This window comes from Ascidiella aspersa, chromosome 6 (genome assembly GCF_963924565.1).
Source record: "Ascidiella aspersa chromosome 6, kaAscAspe10.2, whole genome shotgun sequence".
NCBI classification, from domain to species: domain Eukaryota; kingdom Metazoa; phylum Chordata; class Ascidiacea; order Phlebobranchia; family Ascidiidae; genus Ascidiella; species Ascidiella aspersa.
In genome coordinates this window covers 28,939,749-28,962,963 of record NC_139452.1, presented here as the reverse complement: position 1 = coordinate 28,962,963, position 23,215 = coordinate 28,939,749, and the positions used below count along the sequence as shown (strand labels likewise).

The following is a 23,215-nucleotide window of genomic DNA, read 5'->3' as shown; positions in this document are numbered from 1 at the left end:
TTATTTGTCCTTGCGATTTTCCGCTACGTTCCCGAACATTATCGGCAGTTGTCTGGGCAAAACAGGAAGTGTGGGGAAAAAGGGGAAACTAGGTTGGTCCAAACGGGGCCAAAACTGGCCCTGAATGGCCGATGGAAACACCAGAGACGGCGAAATGCTATTAAGTCCATGATTAAGCATTGGGCTCTGGCTAAACGGGATTGGTAACTTTGAGGCCCAAGGGTAGATCACTCCAGACACGGTTTTAAGAGCGTTTTTTCGCGTTTGTAACATCCCATCACTTAAACGTGGGTTAAAGCAACGCCTTCGCTCTACCAAAGGATTTTCAAACTGCTGTTTTAACGCTAAACTGGCATTTCTTTCATTACTGCTGTTTAAAGTGATGTCAGCCGTTTTCTTCCCGCGCAGCAAACAATCCAATGCTCCAGGGTCGACGTTTTCTTTTTCCTCTTCTCTCTCGTCGTTTTGCTCAACACGTGGCGGTTGATTGGTAGGAGTTTGGTCTTGCGAAAACATGGACTGCAGTTTATCCAGCTCTCCCGAGTCCATGTTCATTATGGCTTCCGTAAAACGAAGGCTTATTGCACGGACATCGTCCAGCTGAAAGCGTAGAAAAAATGCATTGAAACACATTACGGAGATGTAAAATCATTTTTTTATGACTTGCCATTGTTAACAGCTAGCAAATTTTAAGATATCAAAACAATATTTTATCGATATCCAACTGCTTATTCTGTGATGCTTTGATTCGAGAAACCGTTTTAGGGCCAAATTCATCTAAAAAAACACTGCCTATAATTACATACCAGCTACAAACTGGAGAATATAGTTACGACATTATCAACAACTTCTCAATTTTCTACTCCTCGCATAAGTTATAGGTTTATGAAGTAATATCCTTTGTCCCAATTTTACATCGTAACTATTTGTATTATTTCGAGAAAATACAACTGCAAAGCGTCAATAGGAGAGCAAAGCAATGATAAATTATACGGTTATTATGGAATGCTATTAACCAATAAAACTGCACAAACACAAAATATTTTAAGAAAGCACTAAAACAAATTAACCTGTGATGAAAAAAATGCAATTCATCCAAAACGCCTAATATGAACTCAATTTAGGAATTCACAAGTGCTTAATGGTGTCCATTAATTAGATGCCCCCTTAACAAAAGTCACGATTCACCGTTTTTTTAAAGATTGAAATTCAAAAAACGTTTAAGAACTAAGCAAATTCAGACAAGTTGTGTTGTTTAACATTTAGTGAAGCTTGTCCGTTTGCAGTCTATTCCTGGTGCAATAGAAGCCGATAAAGTATTTAATATGAATCAAACCTACTTGAAACTTCCCTTAAGTTTGCTACTCATTGTTTCTCAAATTTACTTTGAGAAAATTTGCAACGTAATGTTTTTGAAACGTGCAACGTAATGAACTTTGGAACACAATACACGGGTTTCTTTAGTAATTTCAATAAAAATATTAAAGCCATAATAATTGATAAAAGCGACATTTCGCAATTTACAGACGTTTTATCGCATTTATCTTCACTTCATTTTTACACTGATGATGGCATGAGTTATTGCTGAAACGTCTGTAAATTGCGAAATGTCGCTTTTATCAAATGTTATGGCTTTTATATTTTTATTGCAACGTAATGCTTTTGAAAAATGCAACGTAATGTTTTTTTTTAAATTGCAACGTAATGCTTTTGAAAAATGCAACGTAATGTTCAAAAATTGCCCTGTAATTGTTACAAAAATGCCTTGTAATAATGTGGTAAAATTTGCTTTGTAATGTTTCATATCGCCTTGTATGAGTTGTGGCCAATCGTAATTTAAAATTTCGAAACAGTGTACTTTGAGGTCTACCGGCAACATCCAGATTCAACATTTGTCGTCGTCATTTCTGCAACGTCATACCTTGATGACGCACGGCGGTTTTTGCAAATAATTTACCTCGCGCAGAGATCAGTCTGTGCGAAGTCCATAGTGTAAAATGACGTTTATAGCGTGATGGTAAACTTGTTTTTACGGCGTTGTGTTTTTAACCAACGGCAATTTCACTAGTAAATAATAAGTAATAATAACCCATAAAAACTATCGTCTTTGCAAATTTCCTGACTTGTACGGAGCCTTACACTGCTATTTCTAATCGGCTTTAAGTTTGCTCAAATTTTTTTTTTAAAAGGTATAAGTCAATTAATGCCTCAAGAAGTTGTATTTAAGGAAAAGTTACAGTGCCGTGGGTTTACTTGCTGTAACATCAGTGTTGTAAACAAGTTATTTTATAGTCCCACTATAAATGTTGCAGCTAAGGAATTTTTAGATTATAAATTCGTTTCCGTCGTATATTAATCGTCACTTTGGACCAATTCACAGTATAAACGTCAACGAAATGAACAAACTCAGGTTTATACGTCAAGATGAACTTAAATGTGTGGTATTTTTGACAAAGTCTTTTATCAAGCCTTACTCATTTCATTTTCTTATAACAATATCATTTATTTTTAGGTCTAAAGGTCAACGTATGAACTTGGCTAAATAAGTCCAGTCCAAGTCAAGTCATTCGTCCATAAGACTTAAGTCAAGTCGCTCAACTTTGCCCAAAAGACTTGAGTCAAGTCAAGCAATTAAAAACTGTGACGCAAATGCACTTAAATCAACACTTCTATGTAAACTAACCTTTAGTAATATATTGCTCCATAGCTCACGATTGTTCGCCCTAGTGTCGCTTAAATGGTGATCGATCGTCCGCAAGATGACGCTATGTACCACGTCTACGTTTTTCGGGTTTTGCATTTCCGAATGCTCAGCTGAAACACGTTAACGTAGATGGTTAATGTGAGCATACTTTAATTATCAAAAATGCAATAAGACTTTTACCGATATAGATTAAACACTGGCAAAATTAGTAAAGACAGCCTTATAGAAAGATTTACTTTTTTAGCAAACATATGTAAACATGCAGTCCTAAATCTAATTTTTAGCCCTCATCTTAAAATGAAATTTGGAGCTGACATACTGGAATTTAAAGAGTTACAAAACACACATCACTTATCCACAATCAACTACAAGAACTTATTAAGTTATGGCGACAATAAAATGTATCAGCAGCCGACAAAAAATATCAAAAATTCTTAGAATAGCGGGTGCATTATATTTAAAACGCGTGCCTATTTAATCGCGATTGGATAAGTAGTAAAACTGTATGTATCACATTTCAGTTTTTATTACACTTCTGTTTTTAATGCATCGCATTCAGTTTAAGGTTACCTGCTCGTAGAATGATAAACACTTGTAACAAGGCGACGTCGTCAACACTCAATCTCATTTCGCGCACTTCTTCAGCCAAATTGAAGAGAGGGTCCACGAAGGAATCAAGTGGCGAACCATCCAAGTCTGTCCTGTTTATTTGGAAGCCAGGAAATAAGGACAACCTCCCACTGCTTAACTTGTAGGTTGCGATTGCCCTGAACATTGTAACTTCCATGCAGCTGCTTTTCAACAGGGTAACTTGATCCTCGGTCGTAATCTGAGTTACAATTGTTGGCTTGTAATATAGATTCGTGAAAAATTTGAATTCTAATTTCTACAAATTTAAGAAAGGATGAGGCACAATGATTTGCTTTCAAAATAGATGTAGTAGCTTTATCTATTTTAGTTTTTGTTTGCAAATTTTATTTACAATAACGTAACATTCGATTTACGTTGGAATAAAATTTACCAAGGTAGTAATTTATGTCTTAACTAAAACAGTAAGCCCAAAGTGATGTAAAGCTTTTTGTATGGCATAAGGTATTTTTTCATAAAATCACAAACGCATTAGTACTAAAACTCTAACTAGAATATACTGATATAATACATTTATTAATATGCATAAAACATCAAAATACAAAATTAGTGTTTACAAATCAAGCGTGCGGGTAATTGTCAATATTTACCTCATTTGCAAACATCGGAATGCGTTTCGCAAAGTCAACCACCCGCGTGATGGCGCTAGTAAGCGCGCCGGAAAACTTGTCGCTAGATGTCAGCTGTGAGTCGCCCTTTGTTTGCTCGAACTGCAAAGTTAGACAAGAGCATTAATAGTCACAAATTCGGAATTGAACCATGGCAGAAAAGAATCTGGTAATCAAGTGGCGCTCTTTAGCGAAAAAATGTATTTAAATCTTACTTTAATACAATTAGTCGTTAAACAGTGCCACCTAATTTCCACATTTAAAAATAGGTAAATACGGCTACAACAAAAAATTTACAGGCTAATCCTTTTAAGGTTAAAAAGGTTTATTATGTTTTCCAAGTAACGAAATGTTACAGTTGCGTGGATCGCTTAATTTCTAAGCTGTTCGGCATATGTATGTCATTACAGCGTCTAGATTCAACTCCTAATTTCATTGTTGCGGAATAACTGTTAGATGCGTAGGTGAACCGTGGGTCCCTAGCATTCTTTTATATTCAGGTACGAACCAGACAAATAAAAGGAAGTAATATTAAGCCCGAATAATTGATAGATAATTCTAACCATTCAAAGAAACCTATATACTCTCCTATTAGTTTCACAATTAGCTTCTACTGGTCACGCAGCGGTAAACTGTAAAACCTAAAATAGTGTAGGTACAAAACAAATAGCTCTTTTCATTTTTTTTTTTTTTATAGTGTCCCTAAAACATAAAACAATAGCAAATATTTTATTTGTAACTTTTTGTATAGTTATATTCCGTTAAAATGTCTAGTGTAGACTGTAGTTAACCTCTGTACAACAAAAACACGAACGCCTTCTCATAATAGTATAGACTTTTTAGTTATAAGGACCACTGTTTGGGTACACTATGCACGGATCTGTAAAGTAGCTTGATAATAAATTGCAAAGCCAAAAAGGTCGAGTAGATCGACATCATCTTGATAAAGACATTTCGATACGAGCTTGTATCACCATCAGTAATACGTTAACACACATTAGACTCGACATTAATGGCTTTTTTGGAATATTTATTATTAACCTAATATAATGTTGCTGACGATTTTAATACAGGATTGAAATGAACAAGGTTCTTACTTCCGATTCGTTGTAAGCTTGCAAAATCGAACCAATCAGATTGCGTTCCTCGTTGTCCAGCCCGCTGATTGGCCAGGCGAACTGGTCGATCACGTGACTTAGTTCCTTTCTTCTTCTAAGTTCTCGATTGTGTTCGATCAAACGTCGTTTCGCGATACGTTTGTCCTCGTCGAGAACAACTTTAACAAACAACAAATTGATAAAATAAAAAACTGTTTTTTTCTTTGTAATAGGTTTAATCTAATACCTTATTGTACTATACTGAATTGTGTATTTAAGACCACCTTATACTAAATTTATTTTGGGAAACGATTTTTTTTTAATGCTACATTGGTCCATGTTTTTAACTATTTCGTATATGATTTAATTTAATTTGTAATTTAATCAATATTCTAAAACTGAACGTCGGCGTTAAATACATGTTTGTCAGAAGAACCACCTTTATAATTGATCCTAAAACTGGTCACCAAAAATATAAAATGTTTTTTTGCGCGACTTAATGACGTAGCTCATGTAGTTTTAAAAATTGTTTTGGAAAATTTTACATTTTAATTACGTAATTTTATTTGTTTCAAGTTAATTAAATGATATTACCTATAGAATAAGGTAATTTTGAAAAAAAAAATAATAGCTTAAGCATCGTTTTTTTTTCGGGGGGGGGGGGGTCATTAGTTCGTTTTAATAAATTACAGAGTTTTCTTATAAATAAACTCGCAGTGTGTTACAAAACTTACGATTGGTGGCCATCCCAACAGATAGGCACTTCTGGTACCTGCACATCTGGCACTGGTTCCTCGAAACCTTGTTGATTTCGCAGCTGCTTTCAAGTTTACAGCGGTAGGTTGCCTGCAGGTGCTTCTGTACAGTTCGGCGGAAGAATCCCTGAAAAAAAAGAAGAAACGCAACTTTTATTTCCAAGCTTATATCACAGGTCATAATGCATAAAGCAAGAAACCTCGGAATAAAATACATATAGGCCTACCTTTAAGGTTTATAGATTGTTTTTCGTTATGATTTATCAATGACGGAATGTCACTTTGATCGCTTAAGTCAGTGTTTCTTAACCTTTTTTGCATCGGGGCGCACCTAGAGACGTATGCAAAACCTGCCGGCGCACCTTACGAGTGAAGCGAGCGCGAAATGCTTGAGGTGTACCGATATTTCTCTTAAATTGCCTGCGTTTTTTATTATATGGGTTTTATAGTTGCACATCTTTAAAGCGACTTACAGCCTTTGAGATTCAAAATGTTATTTTGTCCATGAAAGTCGTATTCCGATTAATTTTGGACTTATTTCAACATGTTTCCCCCTTTCGCTGGCGGCGCACCTAGCAGCCTTCCATGGCGCACCGGTTGAGAAACGCTGGCTTAAGTAATTAGCTTATAAAGAAGAATTTCGTAAAAGCAGAATAAATATGGGTTTCCGTTAAGTAACTATTAAATTTAATAAAAACAACATCCTCGCGCACAGTTATTTTTCCTGGCTAAAAAAAGCATTTTACGATTGTTTATTTTAGTTGCATTTTTGAAATACCTAGTCTACAACTTTTGATTTTCTTTACATAAGAAAACATGCTTACAATGAACATATATTTAGATGATGCATGACAAGAAATGGATATAGTAACGTCATTGCAAAACATATAGGAGATGTTCAACAATTTTTCAAACTCACATTCTTTAAGCTAAGCCAAAAAACATTAGGTAAAGGCTTGTGTAAATGGCCCATTATTGAACAACATGTAATAATATTAACTGCTTGTAATTAAATTTTATTTCCACAAGAATCCTTCCTTACCTTGCACCCCTCGCACGTGATACAACGATAGTGGTACCCTGTCGCTTTATCACCGCATACCACACATTTCTCGTTACCGTCCAAATAACTTGGGACGTAGCCTGGAAAAAATAACATGGAAGTATAATAACAGACGCAGACGTTTCTCCAACTATCACTCCTTTTTATCTGGAGTTTTATATGATTTTTGCATAATGCTAGACTTCTAAACAAAGTTTGAAATTTAAACCAACGTAAAAAAATCGAATCACATCCAGAAACTTCAATTGTGACAAGTATAAACTCACCATTACTAAACTACAAAATCCAGTTTCTCAAACTTATAAATCCAATCTTAAACCCCTAACAATTCTGTTACAAATTAAACTATATACATGTTTATACATATATTAAATCACCATTGTGTTAAACGGTTTTCTTGTGTTTTTATTTACCAAACAGTTTCCGCAAAAATACCTTTCATAGATTTCTTCTCTTTAAAACTTCCATCCTGCCGTCGTTTAAAGACAAACTGTAGGTTTTCAACATCCATCATTACTTGGCTGGGTAAGCTGCCTTTTCGGTCATCTGAATTTACTTAACCCCATTTCCCGAGTATCGCTAAAAATGCAAAAACATTGCCGTTAAAATAAGCTCCTTGGTTTATCAATTGTTATCACGCGAACAAATATTAAAATCCTATAAAACAAATTTTTTTAGTTTAAAGTTGTACCTGAACTAAAAAATCTTATCTTTTTTTCAAACTCCCAAGGGAAAAAAAAAACTTGAAATATTACTAAACTTGAAATATTTCTGGATATACATTCCAATTAACCAGATGAGTAAATGCTCAGTTTCAAACTTGAAATTTACTTTCAATTTAATCAACTAATGACAATATATTTTTCAACTTGATCATAAATCTTTACTTTTAATAACAAAAAACAGCATAATATGATGCACTACAACATATTTTTACCAAACAAACTAATTCATTTCAACTTACCTATAAGCCTTACTTTCAATTCTGAGGACCCGGGGTCGCACGAAAGAGGTTTGAGACGCAAAAAGAGCGTCACCTTTTTCACCGAGATGCCCCTAAACGAGCCCTAATGATCCCAGGTCTTGGAATCGAGGCCCTGTGTACTTTGCGCTCCTAATAACCTACTTACCTGTTTCGCGGCACCTCCGACAACTTTGTGCTCGCAATAACAAAAGGTGGGGGATTGGATCACCATGAGTCTTTCTGAGGTTTTGATTATACCAAATCAAACTTAACGGAGTAAGAACATCAAAGCCCATATAGAAGTAGGCAGCGTTCCATATGGGCTTTGATATTTATACTACATCTAACTATATAACCTCCAACCATTATGCTCTAAATCTTAAATTATTATACCGTAAACAGTAAACACACGATGATGTTCTGTGAAGATTTGCAACCAATATTTATAACTTTCATAGTCAATCCTTTTTTTAACATAATATTTTTACCAGGTTAAATCCTTAAAATTCCGCTATTATGCGAACCTAACTTTCCTTGAAAGTAAAAATCGACCAAAATAAGAAATAAATGTAAGTTTACTTCGGGTTGCTTAACTACTTTTGGCGAAGGTCCGGATACAAAACGTAAATTTTTAAAACCCTGGTAATTTTGAAAGTTTAAAATTTGTGTACAGCAGGGTTACCCGTAAAGGTTTAGCAACTGAATACATGAAAAGTACAAAAATAGCTAGGCTGTGGTCAGTGAGGCTCAGTGCTTTCAATACAAAGAATGCAAAATATAGTATAGCCTTATATATTTGAATCAACAGAGTTTATCCCTATTCAATATTCATACTAAAAATGTTTTGTCGATATACTATGATTTGATGATCATCAAAGTCATTTTTTAACAAATTCTCGTTCATAGGTTGAAGAATATACATAAATATGTCAATGTCGTACTCTAGGCATTACAGCCCTGCAATTTAACTTCATCAGTACATATATTTCGCAACCCACTGTCTGCGCAACCCACCCCTCTCCCAACAAAACGAACCCGTGTGACCTCCCATGTGTGGGAAGCATTCCAATCACTCCATCGTCCCCACAGCGCTGTCCCAGTTAGGATATGTTCAGGTGGATCGGTCTGAAGTGAGTCGACTGACACACTTAATTCGACCTGAATAGCGGCTCTGCAAGCGATATGTGCCCAGGTACCGTTACTCGGAAGTGTTCCAGCGCTCTCGAAAGCGTCTAATTGTTTGCACGAAGGCTTTACGGTAACGAGACCCTATAAAGGCTTCGACAAACAAGGCGATGACGCTATATCAAGGTCTTTGACACACATTTGCCGCGATAACAGTTGGTTTTGGGTAATGCGAGAGTTTTCTTTTATGGCAGCCTATACCTGCTCTGATAATCTACTTTGATTGACTACAGTGGGGGAAAAAATAGAGGTTATATTGATTTAATACGTATCAACATGTTCTACAATTTTTTTTCCTAATAGGACAAAATCGTTCCGAAACAAGGCAATTCTCATGCTTTACTTTTTCATATTAAAGAACTACCGCTTACTGCTTTATTAGTGTTGCTGCTTTTTTGCTTTTTTTAAAGGTCTTCGGCGCACATTTGCCGAGATAACATTTGGTTTTGGGTAATGCAAGAGTTCTTTGATGGCAGCCTATACCTGCTCTGATGATCTACTTTACATGACTACAGTGGATAAAGATTAAAAAATAAATCGTGGTTCAATATTTTCCTAATGAGACAATTGACTATAGTTACAAAACTAAATATCTAAAGCTTTCGAGGCTAAATGTATCCAACACGTATCAACATTTATACTAATGTATTTTCCTAAGGAGGCAGCTGAGTACACTTACAAAAATGAATATTTAAAAAAAATGAGGCTAAATTTATCCAATACAACAGTTGTTTTTGGATTATGCGAGAGCTTCCTTTTATGGCAGCCTGCTCTTATGATGATCTACTTTAAATGACTACAGTGGATAAAGATTTAATATCTAAAGAAATAGAGGCTAATTTTATCCAATACGTATCAACATGTTCTACAAATTTATTTTCCTAAGGAGACAAAATCGTCCAGAAACGAGACAATTTTCATGCTTTACTTTTTCATATTATTAAAAAAAAATATATATTATTAAAAAAAAAAAAAAAAAATTAAAAACCAAGTTTGTACATTAACCACAATGTGCTCACCTAGGCCTAATTGATTTTATTTCAGTTTACATATAGTAACTGCATTATTGGTACAGTGGCAATTTAGAATTCCAGTTATTGAAACAAACCTACAAATTCGAAGTTAATTTATTCCAAAATATTACTAAAAGTTGATTTTTTATCATTTTGTGTTATAAAATTTATGTTAAATTTCTCCGTTAATTTAATGATTGAACACGCCCTTCCAATGGATTTTTGCCGAAACTCTGGTGTCATAAATTAATTCTGTGTGTATAAACATCAAATGTGGGATATGTGAACAACGCCACAAAATAACAGCATCGTTTGTTCCATAAATAATTCCAAGCGAGTTTAAAGAGAAACGGTTTGACATATTTGCTCCCCAAACAAAATAATTTGACTCATGTCTGCCGTTGTGCGGTCGCGATTTGTGTATCGCCGGCGGCATTTTATGGCTTTCTATGTTTTTCGATTACGCTTCTAACGAAATTACAGCTTCTGTCCGGCCGATTTTCCACTACAAAGCGTAGTTATACGTCTTAGAGTGAAAGATACCTATAAATAAAAGCAACTTTGTTAATGTTTTAGTACACTACGCATCCGTTGTTCCAGTTGAAAAGTACAGTGCATGGCTTGTCTGAGCTTTGAAGTTATTAATCATGATGTCAGGTGTTAAAGTTAACCTATAGCTGTAAACTCAAGTTATCCAATGTTCTTTATCGGTAACTAGTGTTAGATCAACAGGCAGTATCACCCTCAAGGCACTGTATACAAGAAATATAAAAGAAGATAACCATTGCTTATGTAGAATATTTTCAGGCTCATTAGATACGAAAATTACTAGTTCCCAGTCGGCTAGGTTTCTGACGAAATTGAAATGTAATTGAATAGAGTTTGGATTAGTAGGGTGGCTATTTCCATGCTTTGGTATAAGGCCATAGTTGCTGTTTATAGGATGCTGGCTGTATGCTAATATGTTGTTTTCGTCTCGTTTTAGACAAGTTAGACACCTTTTAGTTAACTTTACAGCGCAGTTATGTAGCCTACTTCGATTGGTTCGGGGAAATGTTTTCAACAGCAAGATATTCTCTCAGGTAAATTGACAGAATTGATATTCCGGTGTAAAATGATGTTTTTGTTAAAGAATGAACGTCAGTAATATTGTTAGAAACGTTACTTAATGAAAGGCAATCAAATTAATTAATTCTAAATGCAGTAAAATTGTAAGGTCGAGTCAATTCTGATTCCCAAAATTATTCAGCTTCTTATTCAAATTTTTTGCTGAAAACTAGTAAGTATTCTTTTTAAAAGGTTTTCAAAATATTAACCACACGCACACATGGGTTTGTAGGAAAACGAAAAAGTAGCCACCAAGCGCACATAAGCGCTAATCTTAACCACAACCACAAAACCGGAAAATATTTACACGGGATCGCAACTTTCATGTGTGTGTTTTTTGTATTTTTGTCGAACTACTAAAACTTTAAACTTTCACCTTTATCATCTAACTCACTCACTCTTGCACAGATGTCGTCCAAATCTCGAAAGCTCATTATCATCGCTGCCCTCCTCATTACGTCACAATTACTCCGTGTCGTCATCGAATCGACGTACACCGGAAGTCTCGAGCCGTCCAACAACGACAATGACGTCATCAACAAAGTGACGCAAGAAAAAATCGTCGCCGGCGCTTCGGAATCGCTGGTATCCGGCCGCTACGTGGTACGTCACTTCTACAAATCGGAGGGCTTCGGGCGGAACGACGTCACACCAAATGACGTCACGCTGGTGTTGCACGGAACAGTGGACAAGATGTACGACCTTATAGAACTGGCCGAGGTATGGGACGGTCCGGTATCGGTTTCGGTGCTGGCCCCTGGAACCGACGCGTCATTCCTTGATGACGCAATCGACGGCGTCAGGCTCTGTTGGTCAGTGTTACGTCATACTACGTCATTCCACCTTGTGTACCCCATGGAAGCTCCAGCCAATATGTCAGCTGTTGGATCGTTTGTCTATCTCAGCTGCAAGGACATTATAAGGCGGCTGCGCATTCGCAAACCGCGCAGTATTGTTACGTCACAGTACCCCCACAACGCGATGCGCAACGTGGCGCGCAGGGGGGTCATCACCGACTTCGTGCTTCACCTCGACGCTGGCCTTCTGCCAAACAAGGAGCTTAGAAGTAGATTTCTTGATTTTGCGAAACGGAATGGACTGCGCGAAAACTTAAGGTTTGTGTGTTTTCAAGTTTTTGTATATAGCAGCAATTATAACCACATAAATCAGGATTTAAAAGGATAATTAAACAGAAAATTTGTATTACAAACTTTCTCAAGTCACTAACGTTACCAACGTAAATGAATTTAAGGATCTTTGAGCAACAAATTGCCTTTTCGCTAAATTTAGTTTCCCTTTAAGTTAACCTGCTATTTTCCAAAAAAATGTATTTAAGAAGTGAACGTTTTGTTAGACCGATAATATAATTAAACTCATGGCTAAAAGTTCCTATATTAATTAGGTATCAGATCGGCACCGTAGTATCGGACGAGAACCGATACTAACACTAACCGATACTAAGAACCGATACTAGGCATCGTACATCCATAGGCGTAGCCGAGGGGGGGAGGGAATAACTATTTTACTCTTAATAATTTGTTTTTTTATCATTTATGAGAAGTACCACAACAGTCGATCACAGACATGCCACACCTTCAATTGTCATGCATTGTTACGTCACAAACGATGTAGTTAATATTACGTTTGCTATACATTAATGCAGTTTTACTACTTTTAGACAGTTGTTCCTGTTTGAATGGTTTTTGAGTAGTGCATTAACACTCAGTCAGTTGCTGCTCGAAAACGTTTGCTGGCATTGTTATTTGTGTTCGTTACGGCAGTTAATAGAATGACATAAGCTAAAAAATGTTCAAACTTTTTCAAACCCCCCAAAAAAATTTTCGGCTGGCTACACCACTGCGCACATCCTTAATTGCAAATTTTCATAATTTTAAAATAAATAAGAATTGTTCGGGGTTCCAACCATTTGTAAATAGTGTAATAAAAACGTCGCCCCCAGCGAGCATAATGTCTTCGTTGATATTGCCAAATGCTAAAGGACATATTTTGGCTTGCGAAAAAAAATTAATTTAAGAAGTGTGCTTGCCGCTAGAGGCAGCATAGATCTGGAAACGAAACATTCAGGACAGCCTTACGTTCTGCGCCGGATATATGTAAACAAACGCCGTTTGGAACTAAAAAAAGGCAAACTTTTTTTTTATTCCTTATACACTACTTTGGCAGAGATTAAATTTGTATAACTATATAAGAAATAACTGTTAAATTTTGTTGGTTTTTGCTTTTTTGCTTTCATATGATGGTTGTGTTTTTAATCAATAAGAATAATTGAGAAACTTCGACGTAACCACGGGAAATTGAGTTTATATTAATGTTACAAACATACCTAATTTTATTATGAATATCCCTGTGATTTCATCCTATGTTTTATCGATATGGCGTAACATTTTTCTGTATTTAAAAGTTTTACGGCAAAAGCGCAATTTAGGCTCGGAGTTCCTATGTGTTTAAAGGGATTTGAGAACCAATTGGTGATGTGATGCAGCAATGCGTAATTAAATCGTTGAAACAACCATACAAATATTTTCAGCAAATTCTACAGGTCCCACTCGCAAAAGACTAACAACAACAAGAAACTTCTATTTTTTCTTCGGACAAACATACAAAAAACTTTATTTTTTTGTTTTTTTAGTTCTTCCAGGGAGGTTTACGTGCTTCCGGTGTTCGAGACGCGTCACTCGTCACTTCCGGTTCGCAACAAACGGGACTTAGTGACGTCACTAGAGGATAAGAACGCGCGAAGCCTGTTCCAGGTAAGTCGTGACCAGACGCCTGTCATTACGTCATAGTGCTGTCTGATGACGTAACAACATCCCAGTAAAACCACTCGAGAAAAATTCCAACTAAACAACATTCATAGGAAATACCACCGATAGGAAAAAATTTGTAAAACTCTAGGAAAAAAACCTTCATCTTTAAATGCTACTTTTTTCTTGTGGAAGCCTTAGAGCAGAGATGTCCAACCTTTTAGCCGAATAGGCCGCATTGCCACTTCAAAAATTTCGATAGGCGGCAAAACCTATTAAATTAAATGGGTGACGTCATAAGTTACTTCATATCTTGACGTCATAAAGCAACTTAACTTCTAAACACCCGTTCTTTGAGAGTGAATTCGCGCGTAAATATGCAAGTAAATATCGCCATGCCGTATCATGTCATGGTACGACACCTTTGGGCTGATATATTTCCTTAAAAAGGTCCGCAAAAACACACATTTAGAAAAACACCAATGTTGCTTAGCAATAATGGTGCACAAAAGTGTTTCGACGGATGTTGCTCTAAGGCTTAGAGCAATCGCCAAACTACGGCCCACGGTATTTTTATTTTAAACTGATTTGGTAATAGTTTGGTCTTCACATATCAGAGCAAGTACACACTTGACACTGCCAGGAATTTATCACTGGTATTTGTATGGTTGCAAAACATTGTTTTTTTGATAAAGAAAAATCAGCAAAATGCGTCTTTAACTGATTTCATCATATACTTTCCTCCGGAAAAGCATAAGCTGGTGTGTGTTTTGTTTGGATTATGTCCCACACCTCTTATAAATACTCCTATTTATTATCCATCGGTCTTGGAAGTTATAATGCAAAAGTATGACCATGTTGTGATCAGGTACACACTTAATAAACCAAATTTCATAAACCGCTTTATATATAAAAAAAAAATTGGATTTTGGATTACCAAAAGTGCATTTTCATCGGGAAAACGTTCTTTCGAGCAATAACTCTTCAAACTTTATTTTGGTAAAAACAAATTTTGTTACGTTTCCTTACAAAGATCCCAAATTGCCCATTTGTTTTAAAGAAATTCAGTTTATAGGCCTATTATCGGAATTTAGAAGCGGATCTAAATGTTTTAGAGTTAAAAGAACGTGAAATGACCAGAGTCTTTGTATATATACAGGGCCTAGTTTAGTTCGCTGGAGTCTATTTTAAAATTTCAAAGGAAATACCCGTTTGTCTATAGTTGTCACCCGAAATGCCGCCTTTAGTCAGTGTATTTATAATTACCAACCTCTTTCTAACCCTGCTTGAAAGTTATAACAAGGGCTGCTTTTATGTGCTTTTTTTCTAAGATTTGCGCTTTTATTCTCAAGTACAGTGACTTAAAACTATACTAACGTACTTATTTCGTCTTAGTTTTATTTCTAAATGTTTTTTCAACTAATCATGATGACACTAATAATAAATGCCCACTATATACTTATTTAAAAATTTCCATAATTTCAAAAACTTTGAAATTAAAATCTTAGGCAGTTCGAAATTTTTAAACTCAAGAATTTCACTAGAAGAGTGGCGTAAAAGGTTACATCAAAAAATTTAGGGTGGCAACTATTCTACGTAATCACAGAGCAGGTAATTTTTAATCTTAGCAAATGGTAACCCTGGATATAGGTCACTTGGGGCCAACGTCCGATCTTTACAAACAAAGCGAGACCTCAGTTGTGCAAAAAATAAACATTCTTACGCCTCTTTCCCAAACAACCGATTACGCACTGTCACCATTGTGCTGTAACAAAGGGCAGAGACGTTCGCACGGCGCAGACAAACCATCGTTAAAATTAGCTTAACCCCCGATGGTGATTATTATGATGATATCCTTTTGAAAACTTGCTCCGCATTGACCTGATTGGAACCGGCCAAAAGTGAAAGATACACACGTATGTGTTCAACAACTGATAAAAAAAGTTTGTGATGCACCCTTGTAAACCTTTTCGTACTGGTGCACCCATGTATATTTTGGTGCACCGTGCACACCGGTTAAATAGCGCTGATCTAGCCAATAACTGTGATAAAGCTGCTTTTTGACCAACGATTACTGCTGCTCGTGTACATCAAAGGCAGGGTATAAAACAACTAGCCTACAAGTGAGGTTCGAACTCACGACCTCAGACAAACCGTGGTCCCGAATAGGGATGTCCGATACCTGGTATTATATCTCGATACCAATACACGATATTTCGGACAAAAATTATCGCGATCCGATCCCAAATGACGTAATTACCGTAACCAAACAAGCGAAATAAATTAGGTTGGTACGCTCAAAGTTATTTTTTTTTATTAACCTTTTTTGACAAAAATGGCCCAGTATTTTTTTACAGATATATTTAAGGTTCTTTATTGGTTTTACCGACTGAAGTTTAGCAAAGTGTGCCTATTGTCAGACTAATGTATTTTTCCGACTTAGTAAATTTTTGTTCAATTGGCAATTGTGTCATTAATAGCCCATTTACAGCAATACTTCGCCACAGCTATTGTAAAATACTAGCTAAGGGCTGGTAACGTAAATCGTTTATTCTAAAACTGCTCTATTTTGTAAAATGGGTCCAGTATGTATTGAGATATTCGTTGGCCAAACTGTGGTCTTTACTGCTAGCTTTTTGTGCTACAAGTACGGTAATTGTTACGTCATTATACCCACGAGACCGTTGATTCATAAAAACAGGCGTTGTGCCTCGGTGTTAAACATCTGTGTGCTGAACTAGTTAGACCTAAAACCTGACACAAAATTCGGAAATCGGAAAATCGGAAATTGGAAATTGGAAATGGTGAGACTAATCACGTTTAGAATATAACTTAGCACCGGAAAACTCTGTGAGTCACAACATCAAAAAATAGGCACACATCGATGTCTCATTCTGCGTTAAATTTTTTTTCAAAAACACGGCACATGTTTGGGTTCGGGTATAACTGGAGAGGTTTATTTAAATTCGAACATCAAACTGTAGCGTTTTTTTGTAATTAAATTCCCTGTCCCTAACATTAAAATGATGACCAAAAATTCTACGAGCGAGCACAAAAACGTTCTGCACCGCCAAATATGCGTAACATGTTGAAACGGCCCAGGCACCCAACTCACCTCTATCAGCAATAATTTATCGTGCAAAACGTAAGACCGCGTGCAACCATCAGGTGCCAAGAATGCGTCAAACCTAAGATGCTGCACGTTTGTACCAAAAATATTCGCCCCGACAAAATCGCTTAGCGGTACATTTTGGAACCTCAAAGACTTTTTGGTTTGCATCGATTTTAGATCGTATTATTTATCGCACTGTGAATCAATATAAAATAGGAAACAGCAAGATATAATGGGAAATGCTAATGTTAAACATGTTAACACAGTAAAGGCCAAACCCAACGAAAAATGGTGAAAAACAAAAACCACACATAAAAATTTTAAAAAAAGGCGCAAACAATTTTTAATTTAAATGTTATAAATGCTGTGAGCCCTTTTCTAAATTCACATAGAAATAACAGGATATCAATGCAGGAAACCATCGATTATAGCATTACACATTCCTAAACAAAACCATCGCCAAACTATATGTAATGAAATGTGTGGGTCTTGTTGAAAGCATTAAAAAAGCTATTGTTGCAATGGGGAAATCTGTTTTTACCAAAGTGGAATAACTGTCACCATACACTCACACAGCATTGTAGCGCTTTGTTAAAAAGCGCATATGTGAGTAAGAAACTAAAGCGCGGTTATAGTCTTCTTAGTTTGCGCCGTTTATGAAACAAACCTCTCGCCGCCTCTTTAAATACGTCACAACCGGAAAAGGTGGGACGCGGCAGTTTGCGCATGCGCACTAAAGGAAAAATCGACAACAGAAAAAACGCACCACGTTATGAGTAAATGTTCAACTGTGAGTAAATTCGCGGGTTGTGGCGCACATCTCTCCACAAACGTCACAAAATGCCGTCATTTTCCCCGATAATTTATTAACCGGGTTTATCAACGACTCACAAATATCAAAAATAGTGCTACAATATATGAGTAATAAATACGGGCCGCTATAAACCATTGCTCAAATAGCGATACCCGTGGAACAGATTTTACGCTTTTTCTTTCAAAAGCCTTAAATTACTAATCAATTATTAATTACGCCTCCAGCAATTAGTAACGCTTTCCACAGTAAATCTTCTTCTTTCGCTATCTACTTTCGAAACCTGTTGTAAGCTCAGAAAAGGCTTTTCATATCTTCTGCGCTTAGGCACCGTGTAATTGGCACCAAAGGTCGTTTCGGCGTATGCGTCATAGAGATGTTTCGATACTCTTAGCCGGCGTCTTTTACCCGCACATGGCTTTATCAATCAAAGACTTCCGGCGATAAGGTCTAATATTTACCCCGATGGGACGCCCTTACGTCTTTACAACAGACGTTTAATGTCTGAATCTAGTGTATTTTTACTAGTCTTTCGCTTCTGTTAACCTTCCACCGGCATTGATTAATTCTTGAGCTTAAGGAAGCTCTACGTTGTATCATTATCGGTGAGTATTCATACGCTATGAACTTAAATCATGATATTTTTTGTCACTTATTTGCCTCACTAGTCAGTGTTCTATTGACCGAAGTCGATTGGGTAAATTAAGTGCACTTAAGTCACTATTTTTAAATGACTTGACTTAATTAAAGTCATTTACGAAAAATGACGGTATTGTTCTTGAAATAAACGGATTTACCATTGTTAAAGGTTTATTGTTGTATTTTTATATCAGTGATTTGACTTAAAGTTGCATAGGGGCTTGACTTGTTATTTTTTTAAAGACTTGAACTTAGATTTTCTTTAAACGACATGAACTTAGATTTTCTTTCCAACGACATGAACTTAGATTTTCTTCCAACGTACAGTCATTAGTCTGTCCTATGAACAAATTAAAAAACGCTGTTCACTTTAGACGACAGTATGCGATAAAAATACGCGCAACTTGTTTACTTAACAAACCACTCAACCACGCATTTTGGTTAATATGTCTCAGAGCTCGTATTTATAAGTATCCGTTTGGCATCAATTACAGCAACATGTAAATATATATATAACTATGTAGTACGCTATAATGCACAATGGTTTTCCGACTGTTCAAAAAACTTTGTATGGCAGACCGCTGGCCAACTTCAACGGTTTACGGATTCCTTTTGTAAAAAAGCGTTACAGCCCCGATCATTTTTTTTGGTACATATAGTATCGGTAAAAAATGCTCTTCTACAAAGGCTCTGTGCTTTGCTCGCCATATCCTTGAATGTATTTAGATAAAGTTTTACAGTTGCATATTTGTATGCTAAATCGAGCGATAATCTCATGGCTCTTAAGGTTTTTTAAACGTTTATGACGTAACTTTGTGACGTCATATCCAAACATTTTCACGCGTTCACGTAAAAAATGCATCGATCCGCTAAGAAAAACATTTTACTTCCACCCCTTGGTTCAACCGCGCTTGAAAATCAGAATGCAGCATATTAAACCTCCCAGGTAAAAAAAGAAGTTACAAAATTGCTTCAGACTGGATTATTAAGCCTGTGTATGGAAATAGTGTCACCTGGACAAATATTTTGTTTACCCTGAAGAGGTCTGCTTGTATCTGCTGCCGAAATGTCGACTGATAACTGCGTTAACACCATTTGAGCGATTTTTTTGTCGATGAGTAAATATTTGTTCATGTTTTCATGCTGCCATGTTGGTCTACTACACAAAATACACAATGGAATCCATGTCGATGTGCATTGGATTCCTGGGTGAAAATTTACTCTGCTCGTCCGAAGATATATTAAACGCATTATTCCCAACAAACAATAGTACAAAACTTTTGCGTTTGATACGTAGAACAACTTCGATAAAAGCACTAAGAACAATAGTACCAAACTTTTGCGTTTGATACAAAAAACTTATAAAAAAGCACTAAGATTTGATTGTCGGCCCAGTGCCCTAATATTTCGTGTTGTGTTGTTTTCTAGTTTAACTTTACTGCGAATAAAGACACACAAATACGTATTACGTATTTTGCTAGCCATAGTAAAGACGTACGAGTTAAAACTATATTCCTACGAGCCCAGAGACAAATTAAAACTAAAAATATAATAACATTATTCTATACTACAAACAACAAAAGAAATACACAAGTGCCACAAATTACTTTTACCTGTAAGATTGTATTTAACTTTAAAATGTTTTTCTACTTAGGTTTACAGTATTAGAGGACTTAAATAAGTTGAATAACAATTTAAGATTTTAAGCTTAATTTCTAAATAAAAATGAAAGTACTACCAAACCATTTCCCAACGGAAAAAATATAAGCTTATAAAAAACAGACTTTTAATAAAAAATAACTAGCAACTTTATCCTGCCGAACAGGAAACTTGCCCGCAGTGCCACAAAGGTACGGACCACGAGAAGTGGGTTAGATCGATGTCGTACTCCCCTGGTGACCAGATGAAGGTTTCCTACACTGTGGAGTACACAAGGGGTTGGGAACCCTTCTTTATAGCACCAAAGAACTCGCCAATCTACGATGAGAGGCTCACGGCGTTCGGACATGATCGCCTGTCTCACGTGAGTACATCATGTAGTGCATCACGTAAATATTAACAGCGTTTGGACATGATCTTCTGTCTAACGCGATTTGTGTCATGCCATTAGTTGTTTAATTAAAGTATTGTTTCACTCAAACCATGGTTTACGAGAATTTTGTGTCGTGAAAAACCCAACCGCGTTTGGTCATGATCCCCTATTTCTCGTGAGTGGCTGTTTCATGTAATGTGGTGCAGCATGCAAAAATTGTCTTTGTCTCATGAATTGTATCATGTGAATTGTGTCTTTGTCTCATGAATTGTATCATGTGAAAGATGTCTTTGTCTCATCAATTGTGTCATGTTAAAGGTGTCTTTTTCTTAATTTATAACTGATCTAAAAACCCCAAAACTTTGAAACAAGATCGCTTAACTCACGTGAGTAGCTGTTTGCATAACTGTAAAGCGTTACGTAACGCGAGTGTTTTGTCACATGTGGGATGTGTAATTGCGCGTAAGTTGTATTTTGCCAGTTGCTGCATTACGTAAATAAGTAGTGGAAGGTGGCTTTTGCCAAAAAACTGTTTTGGCAACTTAAACAATATAAAGGCGTTTTTTGGTTTTCGTGAATCTATAATATCGTTGTAATGTGCTTTTGCATAAAATAACACCTCTCCAACTAAAAATTATGTTTAGATTTTACTTTATGTCGTCACATTTTGACGTAACTTGGTGACGTCATATTTAGAAAAAAAAAATTTACAAAAATTCGAGATCCGTGTCTGACTATAGGTACCTTATCGATTGTGCAATCGCGTTTATCCCCACAAATGCTTACATAATGATAGACAAAAAAACAAAAAAACTCTAGTCGCGTTGTGAACATTATAAAGACACACATTTCCAAAGTCCACGTGGTGAAACAAGAAATAGAAAACCAATTCGTACAAAACAAAAGGCACGTGTATTTCAACGGCATGCCTTAGGTAACTTCAAAATCTACGGTCACGTGTCTGTTCTCCAATGGTTACGTAATAGTCGTGTAAGAACTCAAAAAAATACCCTATAGTCGCTTTGCCCACTTGGCAGCAATGCTGGGAATGCGACAAGCGGGTTCAAGTCACTAACTATGCACAACACTTGGTGGGTTGTCACGACTTAAGGCACGCATTTCGTGTCTGGTGCCTGGAAATGAACGCATATGCACCTGCAGTAGATGCTTGGAACCTACAGCCACTCGAAATTAGTCGCACGATTTGCATTCTGCCCTCAAAGCTGGTTTCATTCAAGAAGTAACGTGCCGTGTTTTGGTGTCGTTAGAACCGCGATTGCGGAACTGGTTAAAACAACAGTTTCTAGGGTGATACTTAAATGCTAAAAATAGCCCGGGTTAACTCTGGAATGTACCTTTGGGCAGAAATTCCCAGCAAATCCTTGCACGTTTGGTCCCGGGGGGTTGTTTTTTCGAATTTAATTACGAAATAACAACCCTTATGTTTGTATTTTTTTTTGCAACAGGGTTAGACTGAGTTCAATATTTTTTACAGGTTACGAAATAAAAAGGAGCAATATGAAAAAATGTTAAAGACCATGCAGAAGTATAGTTTAGTTAGCAAATTGTGAACGTTTTAAATACGTCTATATTAAATTATATTGTAAACGAAATGCCGCCTACTAATCTATGGGCTTTCTACATTTAACTAAAACATCCAGCCAATATGCTCTATAATGAATAGAAACTTAAAATCCCTATACATCTTTAACTACCCGCAATAATATACATTTTGCTAGAACTAATAATATTACAAACTTTCACTAAAATGTCAAAAAATACAATTCCTTCTAGAGAAGAAAAAAAAACCGTAAAATTATTTTATAGTCGAAACTGTTATTTTCTGAAGCCTCCCTCTTTTAAAACCTTTCCCTACACTTTAAACCGCAGATTTGCGAGCTACAAGCCAAAGGCTACACATTCCGAGTTCTCAGCGACGGCTTTCTCACCGTTCGCGGATTCCGAACGAAGGCGAAGATTTCCGAACGGGCGCGAAAGCGAAGAGACGAGCGAAGGACGTTCGCCGAAACGTTCCGTGCGAATCTGAAGCGACACGGATACACGGACAAGCCATACGACGCTTGCTAGTTGCAGAGCTTTGAAATTACCTTTCTTCAAATTAAGGATGTCTGTATACTTGACATTTTATTCCGTTATCGATACCCGATTTTTTTTTGGCATTTCGATCCGATAACAATGACGTCATCACTATGCTTAAACAAGTAAAATAGATGAATATGTAGCGTTTAACGAAATACTTCCAAGATATTAGGCACTATTTCCGTTAAGAAGGTTTAGTTAATAAATACTATTTTTATTATGTATCCCCTTTCAAGATAGAAACAAATCCGTTGGTTTGCAAATACTTGCCGAGATTTCTATATCAATTCGATAATTTACTCGTACATAAAAATCTTCTGGAGATGGTAAACTGATACTATTTTATACTTTTAGTGTTTTGTAAGGCAAGTTACCGTGGCATTATGCAAATATTTGTGTGTCAGTTAAAATACCCCCCTTTTGATGTGTATACAGTAAAACTATGCTTTCAATAATTTAAACAGTTTGAAAACGTGACTCGAATCGATCAAGAATAAGTGTGTTGATGTTTCGCGATAAATATACAATTTTTGTATGAACTTTTATTTGATTCATTTTTTTGAACAAGAATCGTTTGTTTCTCACTATTGGGATTTCAAGCAAATTGTTTTA

The 23,215-nt window shown here is 36.2% G+C and overlaps 2 protein-coding genes across 2 annotated transcripts; one reads left to right on the top strand and one right to left on the bottom strand.

The window, feature by feature from the left end:
- LOC146141169 (thyroid hormone receptor beta-like) lies at positions 1–7,386 on the bottom strand. The gene is made up of 8 exons (XM_083392829.1): positions 7,311–7,386; positions 6,855–6,955; positions 5,792–5,939; positions 5,058–5,236; positions 3,943–4,062; positions 3,258–3,533; positions 2,684–2,809; positions 1–600 (listed from the first exon to the last, which is right to left on the bottom strand). The coding sequence occupies exons 1-8, from the start codon at positions 7,384–7,386 to the stop codon at positions 1–3; spliced, it is 1,626 nt and encodes a 541-aa protein (XP_083248955.1).
- A 3,641-nt stretch (positions 7,387–11,027) lies between these two features.
- LOC146141168 (beta-1,4-glucuronyltransferase 1-like) lies at positions 11,028–23,215 on the top strand. Its single transcript, XM_083392070.1, has 5 exons — positions 11,028–11,119; positions 11,553–12,259; positions 13,795–13,915; positions 20,297–20,494; positions 22,394–23,215. Exons 2-5 carry the CDS (start codon positions 11,553–11,555, stop codon positions 22,589–22,591), a joined length of 1,224 nt encoding a protein of 407 aa, XP_083248196.1. The 5' UTR covers positions 11,028–11,119; the 3' UTR covers positions 22,592–23,215.